General features: G+C 42.4%; 1 protein-coding gene across 2 annotated transcripts in view; it reads right to left on the reverse strand.

Moving 5' to 3' along the window:
* The window catches only part of adamtsl5 (ADAMTS like 5), a 152,402-nt gene that overhangs the window by 29,065 nt on the left and 103,080 nt on the right, over positions 1-20,257 (reverse strand). For both annotated transcript variants that reach the window (XM_052037871.1, XM_052037872.1), the window contains 3 exons: positions 9,082-9,236; positions 5,327-5,387; positions 2,508-2,616 (listed from right to left, as the gene is read on the reverse strand). In XM_052037871.1, coding sequence (XP_051893831.1) covers positions 2,508-2,616; positions 5,327-5,387; positions 9,082-9,236 — 325 coding nt within the window. The remainder of the gene's footprint in view (positions 1-2,507; positions 2,617-5,326; positions 5,388-9,081; positions 9,237-20,257) is intronic.

Genomic DNA, 20,257 nt, shown 5'->3' on the forward strand with positions numbered 1-20,257 from the left:
ATTCTTATTGGAGTGTGGGAGCTGAGGGGTGATCTTATATTGGTTTATAAAATTACGAAGGGCATAGGCAGTCTGACTCTTTTTCCCAGGGCAGGGTAGACTGGAACTAGAGGGTGTCGAATTCGGTCGGAGAGAAGACTCAAAAGACCACTGTTCTCGTTCAATCTCTTTATTACTTGATCCAAGGAGAGAGCACCAAGCCAGGCACCTACGTCCCGGACCGGGTGGTCTCTGAGATACATTGATCTACATACATTCTTATACTTTTTCAGAGGTGCAAACAATTACCATGCAAGGAATGATCATGTATTAGTCAGGCAGCATGGCACTTATTTTCTACTTCGTGATTGGTTGCAAAGGAATTTACTTAAAAAAGGTTACTATTTCTACAAAAGCTATAGTTCCTTAATCTTTTCAGACCATCTTGTTCCACCAGTTATCTTTGTATACATAAGGTTTTTCATGGTGGGCTCAGGGTCAGTTTAGTGGAGCAAGAGTCAAGTCTGCAGACTTGCTGAGACAAGAACTGATTTTACTGTATAATCATATCTCAAGACTGAAGAAGACTAGCTGAAGCAAGCAAAATTTCTGAAGCAAGGCATTACAAAGTGAAGCACAGCTATTTTGAGCAGTCTATTACAGCCATAGTGATGTACCCTTAAATTCTCTTTTCAGGGCTCACAATCTTTTACTCTCCTAACCCTTCATTATACTTTATACACATTCTCAAGGGCACAGTTCTAAGGTGAGAAAGGAGACATTTAAAGGAGATTTGAGGAGTATGTTTTTCACACAGTGGATGGTGGTTATCTGGAAGGAGCTGCCAGAGGAGGTAGTAGAGGCAGATGCAGATACAAGGTTTAAAAGGCATTTGGAAAGGTACTTGGAGAGGGATACAGGCCTAATGCAGGCAAATAGGATTAGTGTAGATGTGCATCACTGCTGTCATGGACCCACTGTGTGTTTCAATTATTCTATGATACTCTCTGGATGGAAATATTTTCCACAACTGTCTCATCTATTTACTTCTATGTTCTTAGTTGTTGACCTCCTGCCAAGGTCCTTCCTGTTCTCATTATTTTACATAGATCAGTTAAATCTCTCCTTTGTCCCAAAGAAAACAATAGCAGCCTGAGCTGCTTCTCTTCACAAGTAACATTTTCCAGCCCCAGCAAGGCCTTGCAAGTCTGCTATACACCATCACCGGAGGGTTATAGACCCAGAGAATATCCCTGAGATAAGGGGAGGCCAGACCCTGGAGGAATTTCTAAAATTAGAGACTGTTTTTGGATAAAGAAAATAAAAAGGGAAATACAACTGGACATTAGATTGGTTTAAAATCCATTCACTTGCTAGGTTGAATATCCTGTTGAGTTTGGCTGCTAGTGAGATAAGCTTTCTTCACTGATCCTTCTGTTCTTCTCATGAGGTCATTGTATAGAGCAACATCGTACATATGTCTGCAACAATTTCCTTTGCTCTATTTTTTTGCAAAATTGAAACATTTTGGAATAATGTTTACAGTCCTTATGGACACACTGGAGAATGATTGTTACCCCCAAATGCCACAGCTGTACTTTAGACAAGCCTTTAGGGACAGTACATCTGCTAGTTTCTCCTTTGAATACTCCATGTTGATTTCTATGTGGTAATTTAACCCAGATTTGGTGCAGGACATTTTAGTCAGGAGTTATATTATTAGTACCTGTACACTTACAGGAGTAATTTCATTTTATTTGTGTACTAGCTGAGGTTCAAAGGGCCTACGTGTACTGGATTAAGTATGCAGACATAGGAATAGACGAGTCAGTCCATCAAATCAGTTCTCCCATGCGAGGAGATTGCAGTTGATCTGCAAACTAAATCCATCGTCCACCTTGAATCCATGTTTCTTGCCAATTCTGGTTTAGCAAAAATCTATTAACTTCAGAATTAAGATTATTAACTGAGTGGTCATCAGTTGTCCCATTCCTAGCTCCCATTGTGTGTAGATGTGTTTCATAATTTCTTTTTTGAATGTTCTTGGAATTGAATTTTAGTGATATATCTCCTTATCCTGGACCTCAAGCTATCTAAAAGGAGTCTCTTGTTACCCTATCAATTCCATTAAAAATCCAATAACCCTTGAGCTATCATGTCTTACTCTTGTATATACCAAAATGTACAAGTCTAATTTAATAACTTTTCCTCTTAATTTATCATTTTGGGTCTGGTAAATCTGGGTTATTCCCCATAGTATTCATTCCAAAACCAATGTATCACATCTAAGGATAACAACATCATTAGAATAGCACATCAGGATGTGTGTCCAAGTTCTTGAGCTCCCATTATTCTGATAATCTGCATCTGCAGCCTCAGATTATTTCACAAATGCTCGACCTCTTGTCCTTCCAAACAAGGCACAAGGCAAGGTGGAGTAATGCCAACTGAAATGGCACTTAAACTCAGGACATGTGGATTTCAGTGATCCCATTATCTCATAACTGTGCAGAATGTTCCACACTTACCCCCATAGAACGGCAGCCACTGGTGAATCACCATGTTGCCCTGGATTGGCTTGTTGTTATAAAGTGAACATTGAAACTTCCGGAAATCAGTGGATCCTGGAGGGCACTCCTGTGAAAATATTGTCAACATAAAAGTTACCAAGAAAAAACCTAGTGCTGGTCACAAAGCAGAATAAAAGTTACTTGTATTCAAGGGTACAGTAGCATACTGGTTCATTGATTGGATGAGCAACCATTGATCCTCAGACATTTAATTCCCATAATAACAGCTCAAGAATTTGAATTCAAGTAATGAAATAAACTTGGAACTGGATAAAGCCAGTCCCGAACAGAGTCACCGTGAGACTAAAACTCTATCTGGTCTCTTCAGGGATGGAAATCTACTATCTTGCATAGTTTGAGCTGTTTGTGAATCCAGACCCACTGACATTGTTAACTGCATTTTGTAATGGCTCATTGAGTCTTTCAGTTCAGGGGGCAATTAGAAGGGATAATTAAACCTGATGAACAGCATGCCTGTCCTGTGAACAAGCCAGAATCTAAGAAGCACCTGTAATTGTAGGAAAACACCCTCAAAGCAAAGGAATCAAGGAAAGGCAAAGAAGGAGAAACTAGGAGAGGTGATTAACAGGTTGATTGATGAACTGGAATTTAACTATAGTTTTAACAGAAAAGAGAGTTAGAACAGAAGTGGGGGAAGGACATGGTTAAGGCAAAAATTTCTCAGATTGGCTGATGTATTGATCAGGATTGCAGTGTAATTTTCACTCCTTCCCCATATAATCGTACTGACAATACAGTTGCTTAATGTCATTGGATTACAAGATCTCTATGGATGGCAGCTAAGGACCACCTTGTGTTGGAGTGTCATGTGGAAATTTTGTTTGTGGAAGATCTGTATTTATGGTGGGCAGATTCAGTATCTGCCTACCTACGGACCTGAAAGGGTGGTGGCTTAGCGGGCCATGTAGGGCGAACCAGGAGCAGGGACGGACAGAGAGAGGGGGTAATTCAGCAGTGAGAATGCGCTACAGTAATCGGCTGCAGGGTGAAGTGGACGGCGGAAGGTGAAGAAGTGCGGCGTGATGAGCAGCGCCCCAGGATGTTCCGTAGTGGGAACAGCAAACTTGGAGCGGAGCCGGCGGGCTGGAGCTCAAGCGGACGGGATAGGGAGAGGGTGCAGTTCAAGCGGACCTAGAAGGAAGACGGCAGCCTGGAGCTCAAGCGGACGGGATAGGGAGAGGGTGCAGTTCAAGCGGACCTAGAAGGAAGACGGCAGCCTGGAGCTCAAGCGGACGTGAAAGGGAAAGGGCAGGCTGGAGCTCAAGCGGACCTGAAAGGAAGACGGTAGGAGCTCAAGCGGACGTGAAAGGGAGAGGGCTAAGCGGACCGTGTGAGGTGAAGCGGGGATAGGGATTGGAGCAAAGGGGCAACTAAGCAAGGAAGGCGCAACAGTAATTGGCCGTAGGGTGACTGGAAATGGACCGCGGAAAGTGAGGTGCCGGGTGATGAGCCAGCGCGCCCTGGGTGGGGTTTGGCGAAACATCAACCATCCGAGAAGAGGGAGCGACGCCGGAGTGAACTTCGAGGGCGCAGAGGCAGCGGGATGATTCCGAGTGGAAATGGCAAACTGGGTGCGGACCCGGCAGGGTGAAGCTCAGCCGGACGTGAAAGGGAGAGGTCAGGGTGCGGCTCAAGCGGACCGTGTAGGGTGAAGCAGGAGCAGGGATGGACGGAGCGAGGGGTCGGTATTAGAAGTTGACTGGGCGGTGAGAAAAGAGCGCTGATGTGGCAGGGCGAAGCACAAATCGCTGCGGGGTAAATAGGATTGGTGTAGGGAGGTGCAAGGGCGCCATAGACATGTTGGGCCGAAGGGCCTGTTTCTGTGCTATATGACGCTATGAACCTAAAGAGGGAAAGATACTCAAAAGCAATGTCAGAGGAACTGAGGATGGAGGGAGGGAGGGATGGGTGTTGCAGAGATATGAAGGCGTGAATCATGGCTGGATTTAAATATGAGGATACAAAGTGATCTGGGAAACACTGATGCTGAGTGTTGGGTGAAGGATAACAGAATGGGGTACGATACAGACAGAAGAGGTTTGGAGAAGAGTTATCTGAAGTTTATAGTAAACAGAGGTTGGGAAGCTGGTCAGAACAGCGTTGGAGTGGTCGAGTCCAGAGTTGACAAAGGTACGGATGGGATTTGTAGCAGTGGATGATCTGAGAAAGAGGTGGAGATAAGTGAAATTATGGATACTGAAGCCTAGCTCAGCATTGTAAGGGACAGCCCAGTGGTACAGTGAAGTACTGTGACTGAGGTGGAAGATGGCAAAGAAAAGGCGATTAGGATGTGGCTCAGTGATACTCTCCCAAAGTTGCATTGAGGGAAGTCACCACTCACCTGAAATTTGATGCTGGTCAGGCAACCTAACGGAAGGGATTGGGAGAGGTGGTGAAATGGTGGACGTAGATACCGTCAGAGTTTATATTGTTAAATAATTTTGGTGAGGGACAGTGTGTTGAAGTAAGAAAAGGTTGAGAATAGATCCTTGGCACCTTTGGAAGTGATGATATGAAAGTTAGAAAATGCATCATTTCTAGAGGTGATCAGCCATGAATGAAGAGGGCAGATGGGGTGAAAGATGAAATAGAACTAAAAAATGACAGGCAGGAAAGGGGAAAGAATTGAAACATGGGGTTGAAAAGTTTAAGGATGGGTTGATAGGAACAGATCAATGATTGAGAAAAATGAATTAGAATGAGCCCTTTCAAAAGAACATTCAGTACTAAATTTATTCTGGAAGAAATATATTCACCTGAACGTTGCAAACTCTGTACTGTCTCTGATCACCTCGACAGCCTTCTGCATTGGCATATCTGAAAATTGAAAGCAAATACATTGTAGATCTTGTCAATTCTCTGAAAGAAGAGTCATAATCCTGTAAGAAAGTCAAACTCCCAATTACTGGGGTGTCATGTGTCAACTTCTTTTATGATGGCCTTCTCAAATCTAAAGTGGCTCAAATAGAACTACAGTTTGCATTTACCTGGCACATTTAACAATGCCTCACTAGAGTATCATCAAACAAAATTTGACAGTGAGTCATGTGAGATATTGGAACAGAAGACCAAAAGTTTGGCCAATGATTTGGGTTTTAAGGACTATCTTGAAGGGGCAATAGGGAGGTGGCCAACTTTTCCAAGACAGCTGAAGATACGGCAGCCAGCAGTGGAATAAAGAAAGTCAAGAATGCGGAGGAGGCCAGAATTGGAGGAATGTTGAGATCTTGGAGGGTCATGGGACCGGGGAGGCTACAGAGAAAGGAAACAAAACCCCCAGGGGGGTGATGGCCAGATAATCACATTAAAATTCATTCTGGATTGACAGTGTTTTAGAATCTGAACTTAAAATTTTATTCTTAGAAATTTGCAACAAAACAGAGACAACATGTGCTATAGCATCATGCAATGCCAGACAACCAAGGTAAGACATCAGATGTGGTGGTTCACTCCCATTCCAGAAACTCGCTCTGCCTTTCATTAACCCTTTAAGAATGTTTTGATAATTCCAGGAACAGGTCAATTGAGAATTATCCTTCTGGTTATACATTTCTCTCCACACATTCATAAAAAGTTGCAGGGAATTATTTTTGCAGATGTTATTTGAAGGAAATGATATGTACAGTTTGAATTCACAAAATGGTTTTCTAAAACCACTCACTAATCACCATTGGGAATTCCTCTGGGGAGCAACAAAGCAGGTAATTTAGATTGATTCCTTTGCTTATACTTCCATGCTATAAAACATTTTAAGTCCTATTTAACCCAAAATTTGTAGAGCTTGGCTCTGGCTTTATTGTGCAGAAACACCAGAGACTGGAAAATGCCCTAGTTGTGTCTGGGCTGATGCAGTAAAACTTTGAGGAATTTTTTTTCCAGTTACCTTGCTTCTCCCCTGAAGGCAGACTTGCTTTCAACTACATGGACACCAATCTTGTAGCTTCCTTGCAAACAACCTAGACCTTGAACTCTGGGTAATCCTGGCAACTCTTCCCTCCAAATTGAGGCCAACAATTGCACCTTAACCACTGCCCTGCCTGAGAACAGGCAGATCAATATGGACCATTATTTAAACTACCAGGGTCAGTAACCTGTAACAGCCTGCTTGATCAGCAGCCCATCAATTGTCTTCCATTATCTCCACCACCAGTGCACTGAAGTTCACCCAGGCTTGTTCAGACGTTGTCTCCTAAACCCACAGTCTCTGCCACCTGAAAAGGCCAAAGCATCAGGCATGTGGGAACGCCACCACCCATGGGTTCCCTTCCCAATCCCATGCCAGTCCACCATGGACTCTGCACTTCTCGCTGCCTCAGTAAAGCAGCCAACATAATCAAAGACCCCACCCACCCCAGACATTTTCTCTCTTCCCCCCCCCCCCCCTTCCATCGGGCAGAAGATACAAAAGCCTGACACTACATACCACCAGGCTCAAGGACAGCTTCATTCCTGCTGTTATAAGACTATTGAACGGTCCCCCAGTATAATAAAATGGACTCTTGACCTCCCAATCTACCTCGTTATGGCCTTGCACCTTTTTTCTGCCTGCATTGCACTTTCTCTAACTGTAACACTTCTGCATTGTTATTGTTTTCCCTTGTACTATGTCAATGTACTGTAGTAATGAAATGATCTGTATGAATGGCATGCAAAATAGTTTTTCACTGTACCTTGGTACATCTGACAATAATAAACCAATTTACATGGAGATAGGTTGACTTTGGATCCAAATCCTGGAACTCCCAACCCAGCAGCTGAGGGAGTACCACCCAACTGCACAATGCGCAATAGTTCCCAAGGATTCATTACAACCTTCTTAAAGACATCAGGCAGGACAATAATGCTAACCTTATTGGTGATAATAGTATTCCAAGAAATATTTTAAAAATCCATGCTGAACATTGAAGAAAATAATCTTAACATCTCATCCATTTCTCCCACACCAGATCATCAACCCTATCACTATGTCTAAAAATGCAAATTGCTCATGCAATTTAAGCCAGCATGACAAATAATGCAAGGTTATTTTCACTGGTCTGTGAATGGGTTTTTTGGAAGCTGTAAACATAGGATTAGCAGCAGAAGGAGTAAGTTTTTCACTCTAAATGTTCAGATTTGAGGCTTATTGTGACAGCTAAGAAGGAAAATATTAAAAGATATAGGGAAAACAACAATGAATTTACATCAGAGAGATCGTTCTGGTGGCTGTGACATCAGTGGCATAATGGTCTTCTTATGCAGAGTCAAATCTTGTTAATTCCAAAGCAATCTTCTTGAATTTTGAAGATTAATGGGCAATTGAGAATAATAAAAGATTTTGGCAGAATTAATGCAAGGAACCCATTTCCTGTGGTGTAAGAATGAAGCATGCAATCTCAGAAATAAGAAGCCGGGTTATTGAGAAGTGAAATAGAACATTGAACAGTAGAGCACAATACAGGCCCTTCAGCCCACAATGTTGTGGCAACCTTTAAGCGCCTATCTAACCCCTTCCTCCCACATATTCCTCTATTTTAAATTCCTCCATATGCCTATCTAGCAATCTCTTGAATTTGACCAACGCACCTGCCTCCACCACTGCCCCAGGCAGCGCATTCCATGTCCCAACCACTCTCTGGGTAAAAAAACCTTCCTCTGATATCTCCCTTGAACTTCCCACCCATTACTTTAATGCCATGCCCTCTTGTATTAAGAATTGGTGCCCTGGGAAAGTGGAGCTGGCTGTCCACTATATCTATTCCGCTTAATATTTTGTACACCTCTATTATGTCTCCTCTCATCCTCCTTCTCAAAAAGCCCTAGCTCCCTTAGTCTCTCCTCATAATGCATACTCTCTAAACCAGGCAGCATCCTGGTAAATCTCCTCTGCACCCTTTCCAATACTTCCACATCCTTCCTATAATGAGGTGACTGGACACAGTACTCCAAGTGTGGTCTAACCAGAGTTTTGTAGAGCTGCATCATTACCTCGCAGTAAGAAGCATTATTCCCAAAAATACATAGAAATGCAGAATTCTGTAATTCTACTGTTCTATAATTTTGCGATGTTTTATTTTAGTTCTTTTCATAAAAGTACAAATATCCGCTGACTAATCAAAATCTTAAAAAAACTGTACATTGCTTCTGTCTTACATAATCAATTTTAAAAAAAACAAATTTAAAAATCCCTCGATTTACATTTTTTAAAAACTTATAAATAAGTTCCAATATTTTTGAGTCATTTTGCTTTGGTAGACCTTTGCATCTTCATTAAGACTAAAGAAGTAATACTTATTAGACTAATATCTGCAATGCACAGAGTAAAATTGTCCGTGCCCACATTTCCATTATTGCAGTAGATAATATTAACCACCAGAGGTCAGTAAAGTGAGCTGCTACCATGCAAACACTCCAGTAGTTGGCCAATGGGATGCTTGTGATGCCAATGCAATGTGGAAAATGCCAGTGTTGTTGAGTTCCAATGCAGCAGCAAGAAACGTACATAATATGGATAAAAGTTCTGGCCACGTACCTCAGGCAACGCTTAATCCGGAAAGATGCTCCCCCTCCACAGGTGCCGGAACAAACACTCCAGCTCCCCCATGCTGACCATTCACTGATCCACGCCTGTCGCCGTTGTCGGGGCCTGTTCACCCACTGAGATCTCCTTAGCTTTTGATTTGCAGCCTACTTGTAGAAATAAGCATGAATAAAACTGCTGAGTCAACCAATGTGCCCAACACAATTTTTTCAAATCCATTGTTGCAGGATGGTTGGCGTTTCCACAGTGGGTGTGCCCTTTTAAGGTGAATATTTTTAGAAAAACCAAGGTGGAGCCAGGCCGTCTTGACCTTTTTTGCATCTAGGCCATCTAGCGTAAGAGTAAACTGCAGACGGAGACAATCCGCCCTAATGTACCTGCCTGCAAGGATTATCCCATGGGTTCCACACCTCTAACCTTCCACTGCAGCCTTCAGTTTTTATACTGTCTTAATTATATATCCAGTTCCAGGTTTAAAGATGCTCTTGAATCTGCTTCCGCTGCCTATCAGGTAATGTAGTCTGAGTATATTCCAACTCACTGCATAAAGAAAAACTCACCTCATCTCTCAGTAGTTATTAACATTATAGAATCATGCTGCGTGGAACTAGGCCCTTTGACTGTGCCAACTGCCAAACACCCATTCACACCAATCCCATTTTATTGCTCCAACATTCTCATCGACTCCTCCCAGATTCTACACTACTACTACTACACTTAACCTGCACAGTAGGGACAAGTTACAATGGCCAATTAACCTAGCAACCTGCATGTCTTTGGAACTGGAGTACCCAGAGGAAACTCATGCGGTCACAGAGAGAACGTGCAAGCTCCACACAGCTGGAGGCTGGGACTGAACCGGTTGGCTGTACTAGCTGCACCACCCGTCATGAATGAAGGTTTCAATGATAGATAGGCTTGAAACAGGCCAAAGTAGGTAGTCCTTGTAGGGAGAGGATATGGGGTCAGAACCTCAGGTCAAGGTCAAATAATTATCCAGTTAATGTGGAAAGACTATCTCCTGGTGTTTCTATGTTACGAATGTGTAACCAGTATTGGAGTTGGGCTCGTTTTAATAGGTTAGATTTAAACGAGGATACCCATGTTTCTTTTTCCCTTTCCTGAGATCTCACGCCGTGATGCCTTACCCACACATTCATCAGGAGACTTAAAGGCCGACTCAGAATAATGAAACCAGCATCTTACACGTTTGATTTGAATTTATCATGAAATGAACCTTCCAATTATCCTGGAATTCTCTTCTGACATGCTTTACCTTGAAGTCATATGAAATGGATCTTTAACACGCCACATTGCACTTTGTGATGTAATAGGCTGATAACAAGCTTTTAACGCCAGATGTCAATAAAATATGACACATGTACCTACCACACACACAGAGAAGGGGGCAAAACAGAAGTATATCAGATTCACACTAGATGCAATTATCTTCCCAACTGCATTCCTTGTAAAATGCACACGTCCGGTTCATTCTTTCCCTTAGCATTTCAAGCTGTCAATTAATCCTTTCAGTGCCACAAATAACTTTGCTGGACTCCAGAAAATGCTTCGGCTTTAGTGAAGATTTTCATGCATCAGATCTGGCCTGGTTACTTCTGCTTTGCAGCCTTTTCTACCCGTCAGTGCCTCGTGATGAAAGAATGTTTTTAATGTTTTGGATGAGACGTTAAACCAAAGCCCTTTCTGCTCTCTCAGGTGGATGTAAAGAATCTAGACAGCATTTTGAGAGAGATGGTCGGAGTTACATCCAGTATCCCGGCCAATATTTATCTCTGCATCAACATCACTGAACGGCATCTATTTGGTCATTATCACATTACTATTTATCAGAGCCTGCTGTGCACAAATTAGCTACTGTGTTTCCTCCATTACAACACTGCTTGGCTGCACAGAGTGCTGGGGTGTTCAGAAGGTAATGTGAAATGCATTACATAAATGAAGGTCTTTTTCATTTTTGAAACCAAGTCAAAATAACCCAAATCACATAACGGGAGTGTTACCAAACAAAAACTGACCCACACCCCCATAAGAAGATAAATAGTTAGATGACCCAAAGTTCTAAGGAGTAGTGATGCTCCTTAGGAGGAAAGAAAGGCTGAGAGGGTGGGGATTAGGAAGGAATTCCAGAGCTTGGGGGCTGGGCAGCTGAAGGCACTGTCACCAATCCAGCCACTCACTCTACAAACCCACAATAAAAACCTCCATTTGCAAATTGTTTGCCTAGTTTACTGATGTCCAGTGTTGTACATGTATCCACACAGCTCAAAAAAGGCAGTGCACTTTTCAATTTTGAGCCAGCTCCACCTACTCCAGGAATCATAGAGTCATACAGCATGGAAACAGGCCCTTCGATCCAACAAGTCTGTGTCAAACATCAGTGCTAGTCTAATCCCATTTTATTCTCCCCACAATCTCATTAACTTCTCCCAGATTCTACCACTCATCTACACACAGCGGACAATTTTTAGTGGCTAATTAAACAACCAACCTGCACCTTCGGGGTGTGAGAGGAAACCAGAGGAAATCCATGGACGTTCTCCCTGTGAGTGCACACATACAATACCGGAGGTTAAAATCAAACCCAGGCTGCAGCAACTGTAAGACAGCAGTGCTTCCAGCTCTGTCACTGCTCTGCCCAATATTTCAGCCTTCTTTTCATATTTTGTATTGAGCTATTTCAAAATTTCGGGTCCATATCCAGAATGTTTCCGGTTGGGAACACAGCCACATGTGCAGAATGGTGGAGCAAAAACTACCTTCACTCCTGTGGCAGGTCACAACTACTCCGAGGACTGCAATTTCTTACATGTACGGACTGCATTGATAATTTAGCAGAGCAGTTCAAAAGTCTTCACTTAAATTCCAGGAATAAATACTCAAGTGTGGATTAACTAAGGTAAACTTTCTAATATCTAAGTATGTTTACATAGTTTGATAGAATTTTTGGTAAGATAACAGAGTGGGTTGATGAGGGAAATGCAGTTGATGTGGTGTATTTAGACTTCAATGAGGCATTTAATCAAGTTCTGCATAATGGAAGTCATCAAAAATAATCCCATGGAACAAAAAGGGCTGTAGCATCTTGGAATAGAAATTTAGCAAAGTAGTGAACTGTTGTTTGTTGGACTGGAGGGGTCAGTATTTTTTACTGCAGACTAATGACTAGGGCTTGAATATAGATAGTACAATTTCCAAATTTTCAGTCATTAAACTTTGAAGCATAGTGAACTGTAATTGACTTCTACTGGATATGGGTAGACTGGTGGAACGGGCGGGCACATGGTAGATGACATTTAACATCGAAAAAATGTGAAGTGGAAGAAGAACAAGAACAGATGATATAAACCAGTGGGCACAATTCCAAAAAGATACAGAAGAAGATATCTTGGGGGTATATATGCATAAATCACTACAAGTGGCAGGACACACTGACCCCTCCAGTCCAACAAGAGCAAATTCATATTCCAAGATGCTACAGCTCTTTTTGTTCCATGGGATTATTTTTGGTGACTTCCATAATGCAGAACTTGATTAAGTGCCTCATTGAAGTCTAAATACACCACATCAACTGCATTTCCCTCATCAACCCACTCTGTTATCTTACAAAAACTCTATCAAACTATGTAAACACACTGAGACACACACACTGAGAAAGCAGTTGAAAAGCATAATGGACTTTATAAATAGAAGATTAGATGCAGAGAATGTAAGAGTAAGGAAGTAATGATGAACCATTATAAAACGTGTTGGGCCAGAAATGGAGTATTGTGTTCAGTTCTGGGCACCATACTTTAGGAGGGATGTAAATGCCTTATAGATTTACTGGAATGGTTCTAGGAATGAGGGACTTCAGCTATGTGGATAGAATTGTGAAATTGGGATGCTTTTCCTTGGGGTAAAAAGGGTTTGCAAGGAAATCTGACAGAGCTATTTAAAATCATGAAGGAGTTCAGATTTAACACAGAGATAAACTGTTCCCATTGGTAGAATAGTCAAAGACCAGAGTATATAGAGCTAAGGTGATTGGCAAAAGAACCAAAAGTGACAGGAGGGATAAATCAATAATGCAGCAGATGATTAGAATCTGAGGCGCACTGTGAGGTCAGGTGGTGGAGGCAGATTCAATTGGAGAGTTCAATAGGGAGCAGGAGAGGAAAAGAGCTGTCGGGTCCTGGGAAGGTGGCAGTGAAGTGGGTTGAGTTGGATTGCTCCTGCATTGATGCAGCACTAACTCTACAGATGTTATAGAGATGTATAAAATCATGAGGGGCACAGCTAGGGTGAATGCACGTGGTTCGTTCCCAGGGCTGAGGAATAAAGAACTAGAGGGCAGAGGTTTAAAGTAAGAGGGGAGAGATTTAATAAGAACTTGAGGGGCAACTTTTTTTTACATCAAGGGTGGTATGTATATGTAATGAGCTGCCAGAGGAAGTGGTTGAGGTAGGTTCAATAACAACTTTTAAATGACATTTGGACAGATACATGGGTAGGGAAGATTTAGAAAGTTATTGGCCAAACACTGGCAAATGCGACTAGCTTGGATGGGCATCTTGGTCGGCATTGACCAGTTGGGCCGAAAGGCCTGTTTGACTCGATGGGTTGAATGGCTGCTGTAACACCTCTGTGATTATGCAGTTCTGTCCGTTACCAGGCATGCTGCAGAGGGAGAAAGATAAATGCAGAAAACGAAAAGAGAAAGAGGGAGGGAGAGAGAGAAATACATGAGACAAAAGAGGATGATGAGCAATGAAGGAGAACACATCCATCCACCTTCTGTAAATAATAGGCCAGTGTTTAGGCATGTTTCTGTTGGCATGAGTGACCTCATATATCTGGTCTGTGGCTATAAATCCCACACACCAACCTTCCCAATGTTGACAGATCTAGGTTTAAAAACAACGAGCCCTGGAGGCAAATAAACAGATGTGGCAAATTTGGGGAATGATTCCCAACAGGGGAATGACCTTCACAAGTCACAGCAAGGTGTGGACTTAAACTATGGTTCAGTTTTAATTGATTGACACCAATCCCGAGAAACCTGCTCACCAAGAAGATGAAATCAATTCAGAAGTTCAAGATGCTGGTGGGTCTGGATACAGTCTGTAGAGTAAGTGAATCACCGACAGGTAATTGGCTGAAGGCATAAAGGTCACGGCCCGTCTTTTGCTGCTCATTTATTCAAAATTTGTTTGAGGGATATGGACATCACTGGCAAGACCAACAGTTACTTCTCATCTCTGATTGCCCTTGAACTGACAGGTGGTAAATGTTGACCACACTAGCAAGGGCTTGGAGTCACATATATAAAAGTCAGACCCAGTAAGGGCAATGGATTCCCTTCCCTAAGTGGGCTTTCCAGTCACAATTAAGGATTCTAGGTCTTTATTCCAGATTTACCTCTTTAATTGAATTGAAATGTACCCGATGCTACGATGGGATCTGATGACGCCTCTGGGTCAATCCAAGCCTTGGGAATTATCCATTTGGTAACACAAACTCTCTTCTACTACACCCAACTTTATTAAGTAATAACTTGATATTTTGTTAGACTTGTAATAAGATGCTTTTAATGGACTTTCTGGTCTCAACTCTCTTCCCCAGACTGTCACCCACTTCCCCAAGCTCAGATAGTAAGTCCAATTGAAATGGTAAACACAAATAAACTCCAAGGGCCCCTGAACCACACCCCTCCACCTCCTCCCACACCCTCACCTGCTATCAGTGCTATTCTAAACCCTAACAGGTGCATGAGACTAACCTAGAGTGCATTTTCCTCCCTGTGGCTCAGTTTAAACACACTTCTAATTTAGAAGGTTGTGGTTCAGGTCTGATTCCAAGGACTTAAACACAACAATCTAGACTCCAATCCACCATGGAGGGAAGATTATACCATCACAGGGCCATCTTTTGGATGGGATATTAATCCAGGCCCCATCTCTCCTGTCTAATGATCCCATGGAGCTATTTCAAAGAGGAGCACTGCAGTTTTCCCTGACTCACTGAGTGTGCACTGATCGAGCACTCAGCTACGCTAATCCTACACCAAGCCAGTTTTATTCTTCTTACATTCTCATCAACTCCTCCCAGATTCTACACATTGGGGCAATTTACGGCAGCCAGTTAACGTACCAGATGTGTGGATGGCACAGTGGTTAGTGCTGTGGCTTTGCAGTTCCAGAGACCTGGGTTCGATCCTGACCTCCAGAGCTGTCTGTGTAGAGTTTGCACATTCTCCCTGCTACCATGTGGATGTCTCCTGAATGTTCTGGTTTCCTCCCACGTGCCAACGATGTGCTGGTTGGTAGGGTAATCTGTTAATGCAGATTCCTCCTGGTGTAGGTGGGAGTTGATGGGGACGGAAAATTAAAAATGAGGCTAGTGGAGATGGGTGCTTGATGGTATAGACATGGTGGGCTGAAGGGCCTGTTTCCATGCCATGTGACTCGATGTTTACCCTTCGACATTTCCAATTCACCAATTCGAATAACCCCTTTAAAAAGGAGTTGGATAAATGCTCTGTTTTCTATAAGCACCAGTTGTGGTAATTGGAACTGAAACACTACACAGGAAACAACTCCTCTGCTGTGGGATGAATGGAGGTTCGAGGGGGAGAGGGAGAGACATTAATACAAGCATGAATAGGCCGTTTGGTCCCTTGAGATTTCTCCAGCATTCAACAACATTAAGGCTGACCCCATACCCCAACACTTCCCACCTCAGCCCCCATACTGCTCATTCCCCTTGTGTCTTGAATGTACTCATCTGCAGCTCTCTGAGCTCCGAAGATTTATGACCCTCTGGATGATGAGAAAAAGATATGGAATTGTGATTAGCGGACTGGTGGATATTCTGGGTTTTTTTTGTTTCATGATCTCTGAGAGGTGGGAAACATTTATGTTATCCTTGCCCCGACAAGATCAAACTAGTGAGGTAAGAGTTAAGAACAGGTTTCACATGATGTTTGAGTGCCTGAGGGCACGTACCACCAGACTTAAGGACAGCTTCTACCCCACTGTGATAAGACTATTGAACAGTTCCCTTAAACAATGAGATGGACTATGACCTATGACCTCACGATCTACCTTGTTGTGACCTTGCACCTTATTGCACTGCACTTTCTCTGTAGCTGTGACACTTTACTCTGTACTACATCAATGCACTCTGTACTAACTTGATGTAACTGCACTGTGTAATAAATTGATCTGCAAGATCGGTTTGTAAGACAAGTTTTTCACTGGACCTCGGTACAAATGACAACAATAAACCAATACCAATACATGACGTGTCCTGATTCCATAGTTCTCCTTTTCCTTCAAACCTGCCAGCCCAAGTCAAGCAGCTGTGGGCAATTCACCTACGAATGAATTGTGGGGCAGTGTCCATGATGGACCATACCTGAGTTTCCACTTTAAAGTGCCAACATGCTTTGTCAGAATGACCACAAATAGCAGAACTATTGCAGCTTTACTTTCTATCATGAAGCACCAAAAACTAAGAACAAAATAGTGAGTAAACCACCCACAATTCTAATGGGATCCATCAGAGAAACCCACAGTAATCCTGTTTGGCCTGAAGCTAATTCCTCTTTTCTCTGGATAGACCTGGTTGTTGCTCCGTAGGCTTCTGAGTGTTCTACCACTATCCCCGCAGGGCTTGTTGTTTATATTCTGCATCATAACTTGTGGTCAGCTGCTAACTTCACAGTAGAGCCGGCTTGCTGGGAAAATACAGATTGATGGGGAGGCAAGACAGCAATGCTTTAAGGACTGGCGCTAGCCAGACCAAAGGAATCCTGAAATGGGATACTGAAATAGGACAACCTTGCCGAGGAAGCTAATTATTTGGTACTGATGTGGTATCCAATACCAAATAAGGGAATATTATCAGGGGCTGGTAAACTGGGGGATATCGGAATGTCTATTTCAAACAATCTCAACATTTTCTTCTCAGGATGTGGGCAACTTTGGAGAGGCTGCATGCAATTCCCATCCCTTGCTGAGAAGCTGGTGTGTGGGCCTTTATACCTTATACAGTGGAATGGCTCACTGGGTCATTAAGAGTTGATTTGAATCTCACACAGTCCAGGCCAGTTAAAGGTAGCAGCGGCCAGACAGAACGGTAACTTTGTTCTCTTTTGCCTCGATCTTGTCTTTAGTTTTATTCAAAATAGTTCTTTCACTGGAGATTGTATGGCCACGGTACTGAGGAAGCTTCTCATCATAATGCACCAGCTATTATGATTGGAATAGACTTAATTTAAAAAGAGGATAGGGTTTCTAAATACCCTTTCACTTTACAGGATCTCACAAAGTGATTTCACCCAATTTTTCAACGGTAGTTATTGCAATGTGGAAAAGTGCTGTGGTTTTATTTGCGCACAGGGAGGTCCACAAACCAAAGTTAGATAAGAATCAGATATTTTTATTTCAGTAATATTGGTTATATGATAAATATTATACACAATATCAGAGCAACCTTTCCCATGTTTCTTCAAAATAACATCATGGATTCTTGACAATATCTTATGTGAAAGTTAGCACCTCCAGTAGAGCAGCACTCCCTCAGCACTACAGCGTCAGAGTCAAATCCACAGACCTCTGAATCAGAGGCAAAGTGTTACGTACTGAGCCACAGCCAAAATTCCATGGGCCAGTGGCCTGCTGATTGTGTATGTTAGTAAGGACAGTTCCCTGCTTCATGGTTATGCTATGACCCAAACTGACATTCAGATTTGGTGATGGTGGGATTTGAACTCACAAATAACAGGTTGTTTTTCCAGTATCTTAATCTCAACATTTAACCCAGATGTTTCATATGGACATAGGAGAAAACTTCTTCCTCTTATATTTCCCTCCGAGCCTCTTCACAATAGACATACCCAGACATTCTAAATGCACAATTAAAAATTGGACATCTAAGCAGGAAGGGTACTTTGGGTCAGGGATGTAAAGGCATACTCTTACACAATGGATGTGCTTGCATGTGCAGAGAGGGATGGGTGGTGGAGGAGATAACCAAGACCCCATTGGCAGTTGGGAGGGAAGAAACATTGTCTTGGCCACTAAAGCTGACTGACCTGCTGAGTGTTTCTAGCATTTTCTGTTTTTATTTCAGAGTTCCACCATCTTCAGTTTTTTGGTTTTCAGGGAAATAAGGGAGTGGCCCAGGTAGAATGGGCATGGGGATAGGACAAGAGATTGGCTGGGGCAGGGTGGTGGGGTTAGGAGGGCCTCCTCAATATGGCAGGGTTGGGGGGAGTCTGGTATTGGGGTGCATTTAATGCATATCACCCAGGATGTAGACAAGACTCTCATCTTCCCACAGCCCTCTAGATCGGATTCGGGAGTAAATAAAGTTTTCCTGGGATTGCCCAATGGCTGTTTCAATCATGGTCTCAATGCAAATTTCCTGCTCTCTCCACCTACCCCGTGACTCCTGCACTGCTAAATATCTGGGAACCTCCAGCTCGAATATATTCAATGACAGCTCCAAGGGTTCAAGGTCCCCTGCAGTGCACCAAAGGGAGTGTTATGTGGCGAACTGACATTATTTCATTTTCTTGTGGTGGAATTTGCCTCAGGGATGCAAAGGTGACTCATGACAGGAAATGCCTGGTCAAATTTTCTGGAGCAATGCAAAGTGACCTGGAAATGGTTATTATTAATAACTGTGCTGGAAGAATCAATTTACTAATTTCATAATTCTGAACCAAAAAAACAACATTATGAAATTGACTTTCTGAAAAACGTTGTGTGTTTTATATTACTTCTCTTGGTTGTCTCTTTCCAGTCTCATTCTATGTTAAATTCACAGCAGAACAAATGGAGAGGCCCCTCGCCTCTTGGGTATTCTTCATTCTTCAAAGGCTTTGAGGAGTGCTGGAACACCTATGGATATCTCCATTTCCCTCCCTCCCTACCCTGCAGGTAACCAACTTGTCTCTCAAATAAAAAAAACAGAAAACATTAGAAATGCTTAGCAGGCAGCATCATGTCGAAAGGCCATTGATTTAAAATGTTCCTCTGTCTCTTAACTCCTCCCATGTACTTTCTTCATTTTCCCCTTTTATTTCAGATTTCTCTGTTCTTGTCCTGGAGAGAGGTGGAAGCGAAATGGCTGGTGAACAGAAAGCAACTCGGATTAGGAAAACTGGAAGACGTTAAAAAGAATTATTAAGATGTGGAGATGAGCAGATGGGCTAAAGGAATAAAGATGGCAAGAGAGTGCAAGGCACCCAACATCCTAAATGCAGTAATGCAGCATTGAATGATGGTAATCAGGAATTAGCATCTTATAAAAATCACGTCACAGTTCCTTGATATAGTTTTTAAGTGAATTACTTTCCTGTCATTTATCATGATGAAATACCTTCCCCTGATCTCACTTAGAAAGCACAATTCTTATTTAAGGGATGGGCATTGTAATTCTATTTTAAGATGGGGATCCCACTCTCACAACTGCTCAGAACTGCTGGGAAGTATCAGCCGAGCCTTTGTGCTCAAGTTTCAAACTAGGTCACAATGGTAGCACTGCAACTTTTGAATCACCCCAAAACTGATTCAGAAGGTGCAATACTACCAATTGTGACCTAGCTTGAAATTAGTTTATGGATTTAAGTTTATCACAAATTAAAAAAAATCTGGCCTTCATGACTAGAAAACATATTCCTCAAGAATGCTGAAGAAAAATCCAACTATTTTTTTCTGGGAAATAAATCCTACTGCACACTCTGGCATACATCTGATTCCAGTCCTAATTCATGCTTCTCGTCTTAGAAAAGAGGAACAGGAGGATACAATTTAGACCTTTAAGACTGTTCTGTCATTAATTAAGACCATGACTGCTCTATAATCTAACTCTGTACACTACCTTTCTTTCCATGATCACTATTAATCTCTAATAGTAACCTCTATCTCTAATCACTATTTAAAACTAATAATTGATTCAACATCAACTGATATTTATGGAAGAGTGGTCCAAATTTATACTGCTTCTTTCAGAAGTGTTTCTTGACTTTACTCCTGGCTCTAATATTTAGACCACCTCCCTCGTCCTTGGGATCACAACTGGTGAAATTACCTCTGTATAATTTTTTTCCCTTAACTTTAAAACTTCTAACCAATTCCCCTTAATGAATTCTGTGAAC

The sequence above is a fragment of the Pristis pectinata genome, chromosome 24 (genome assembly GCF_009764475.1).
Source record: "Pristis pectinata isolate sPriPec2 chromosome 24, sPriPec2.1.pri, whole genome shotgun sequence".
NCBI classification, from domain to species: Eukaryota; Metazoa; Chordata; class Chondrichthyes; order Rhinopristiformes; family Pristidae; genus Pristis; species Pristis pectinata.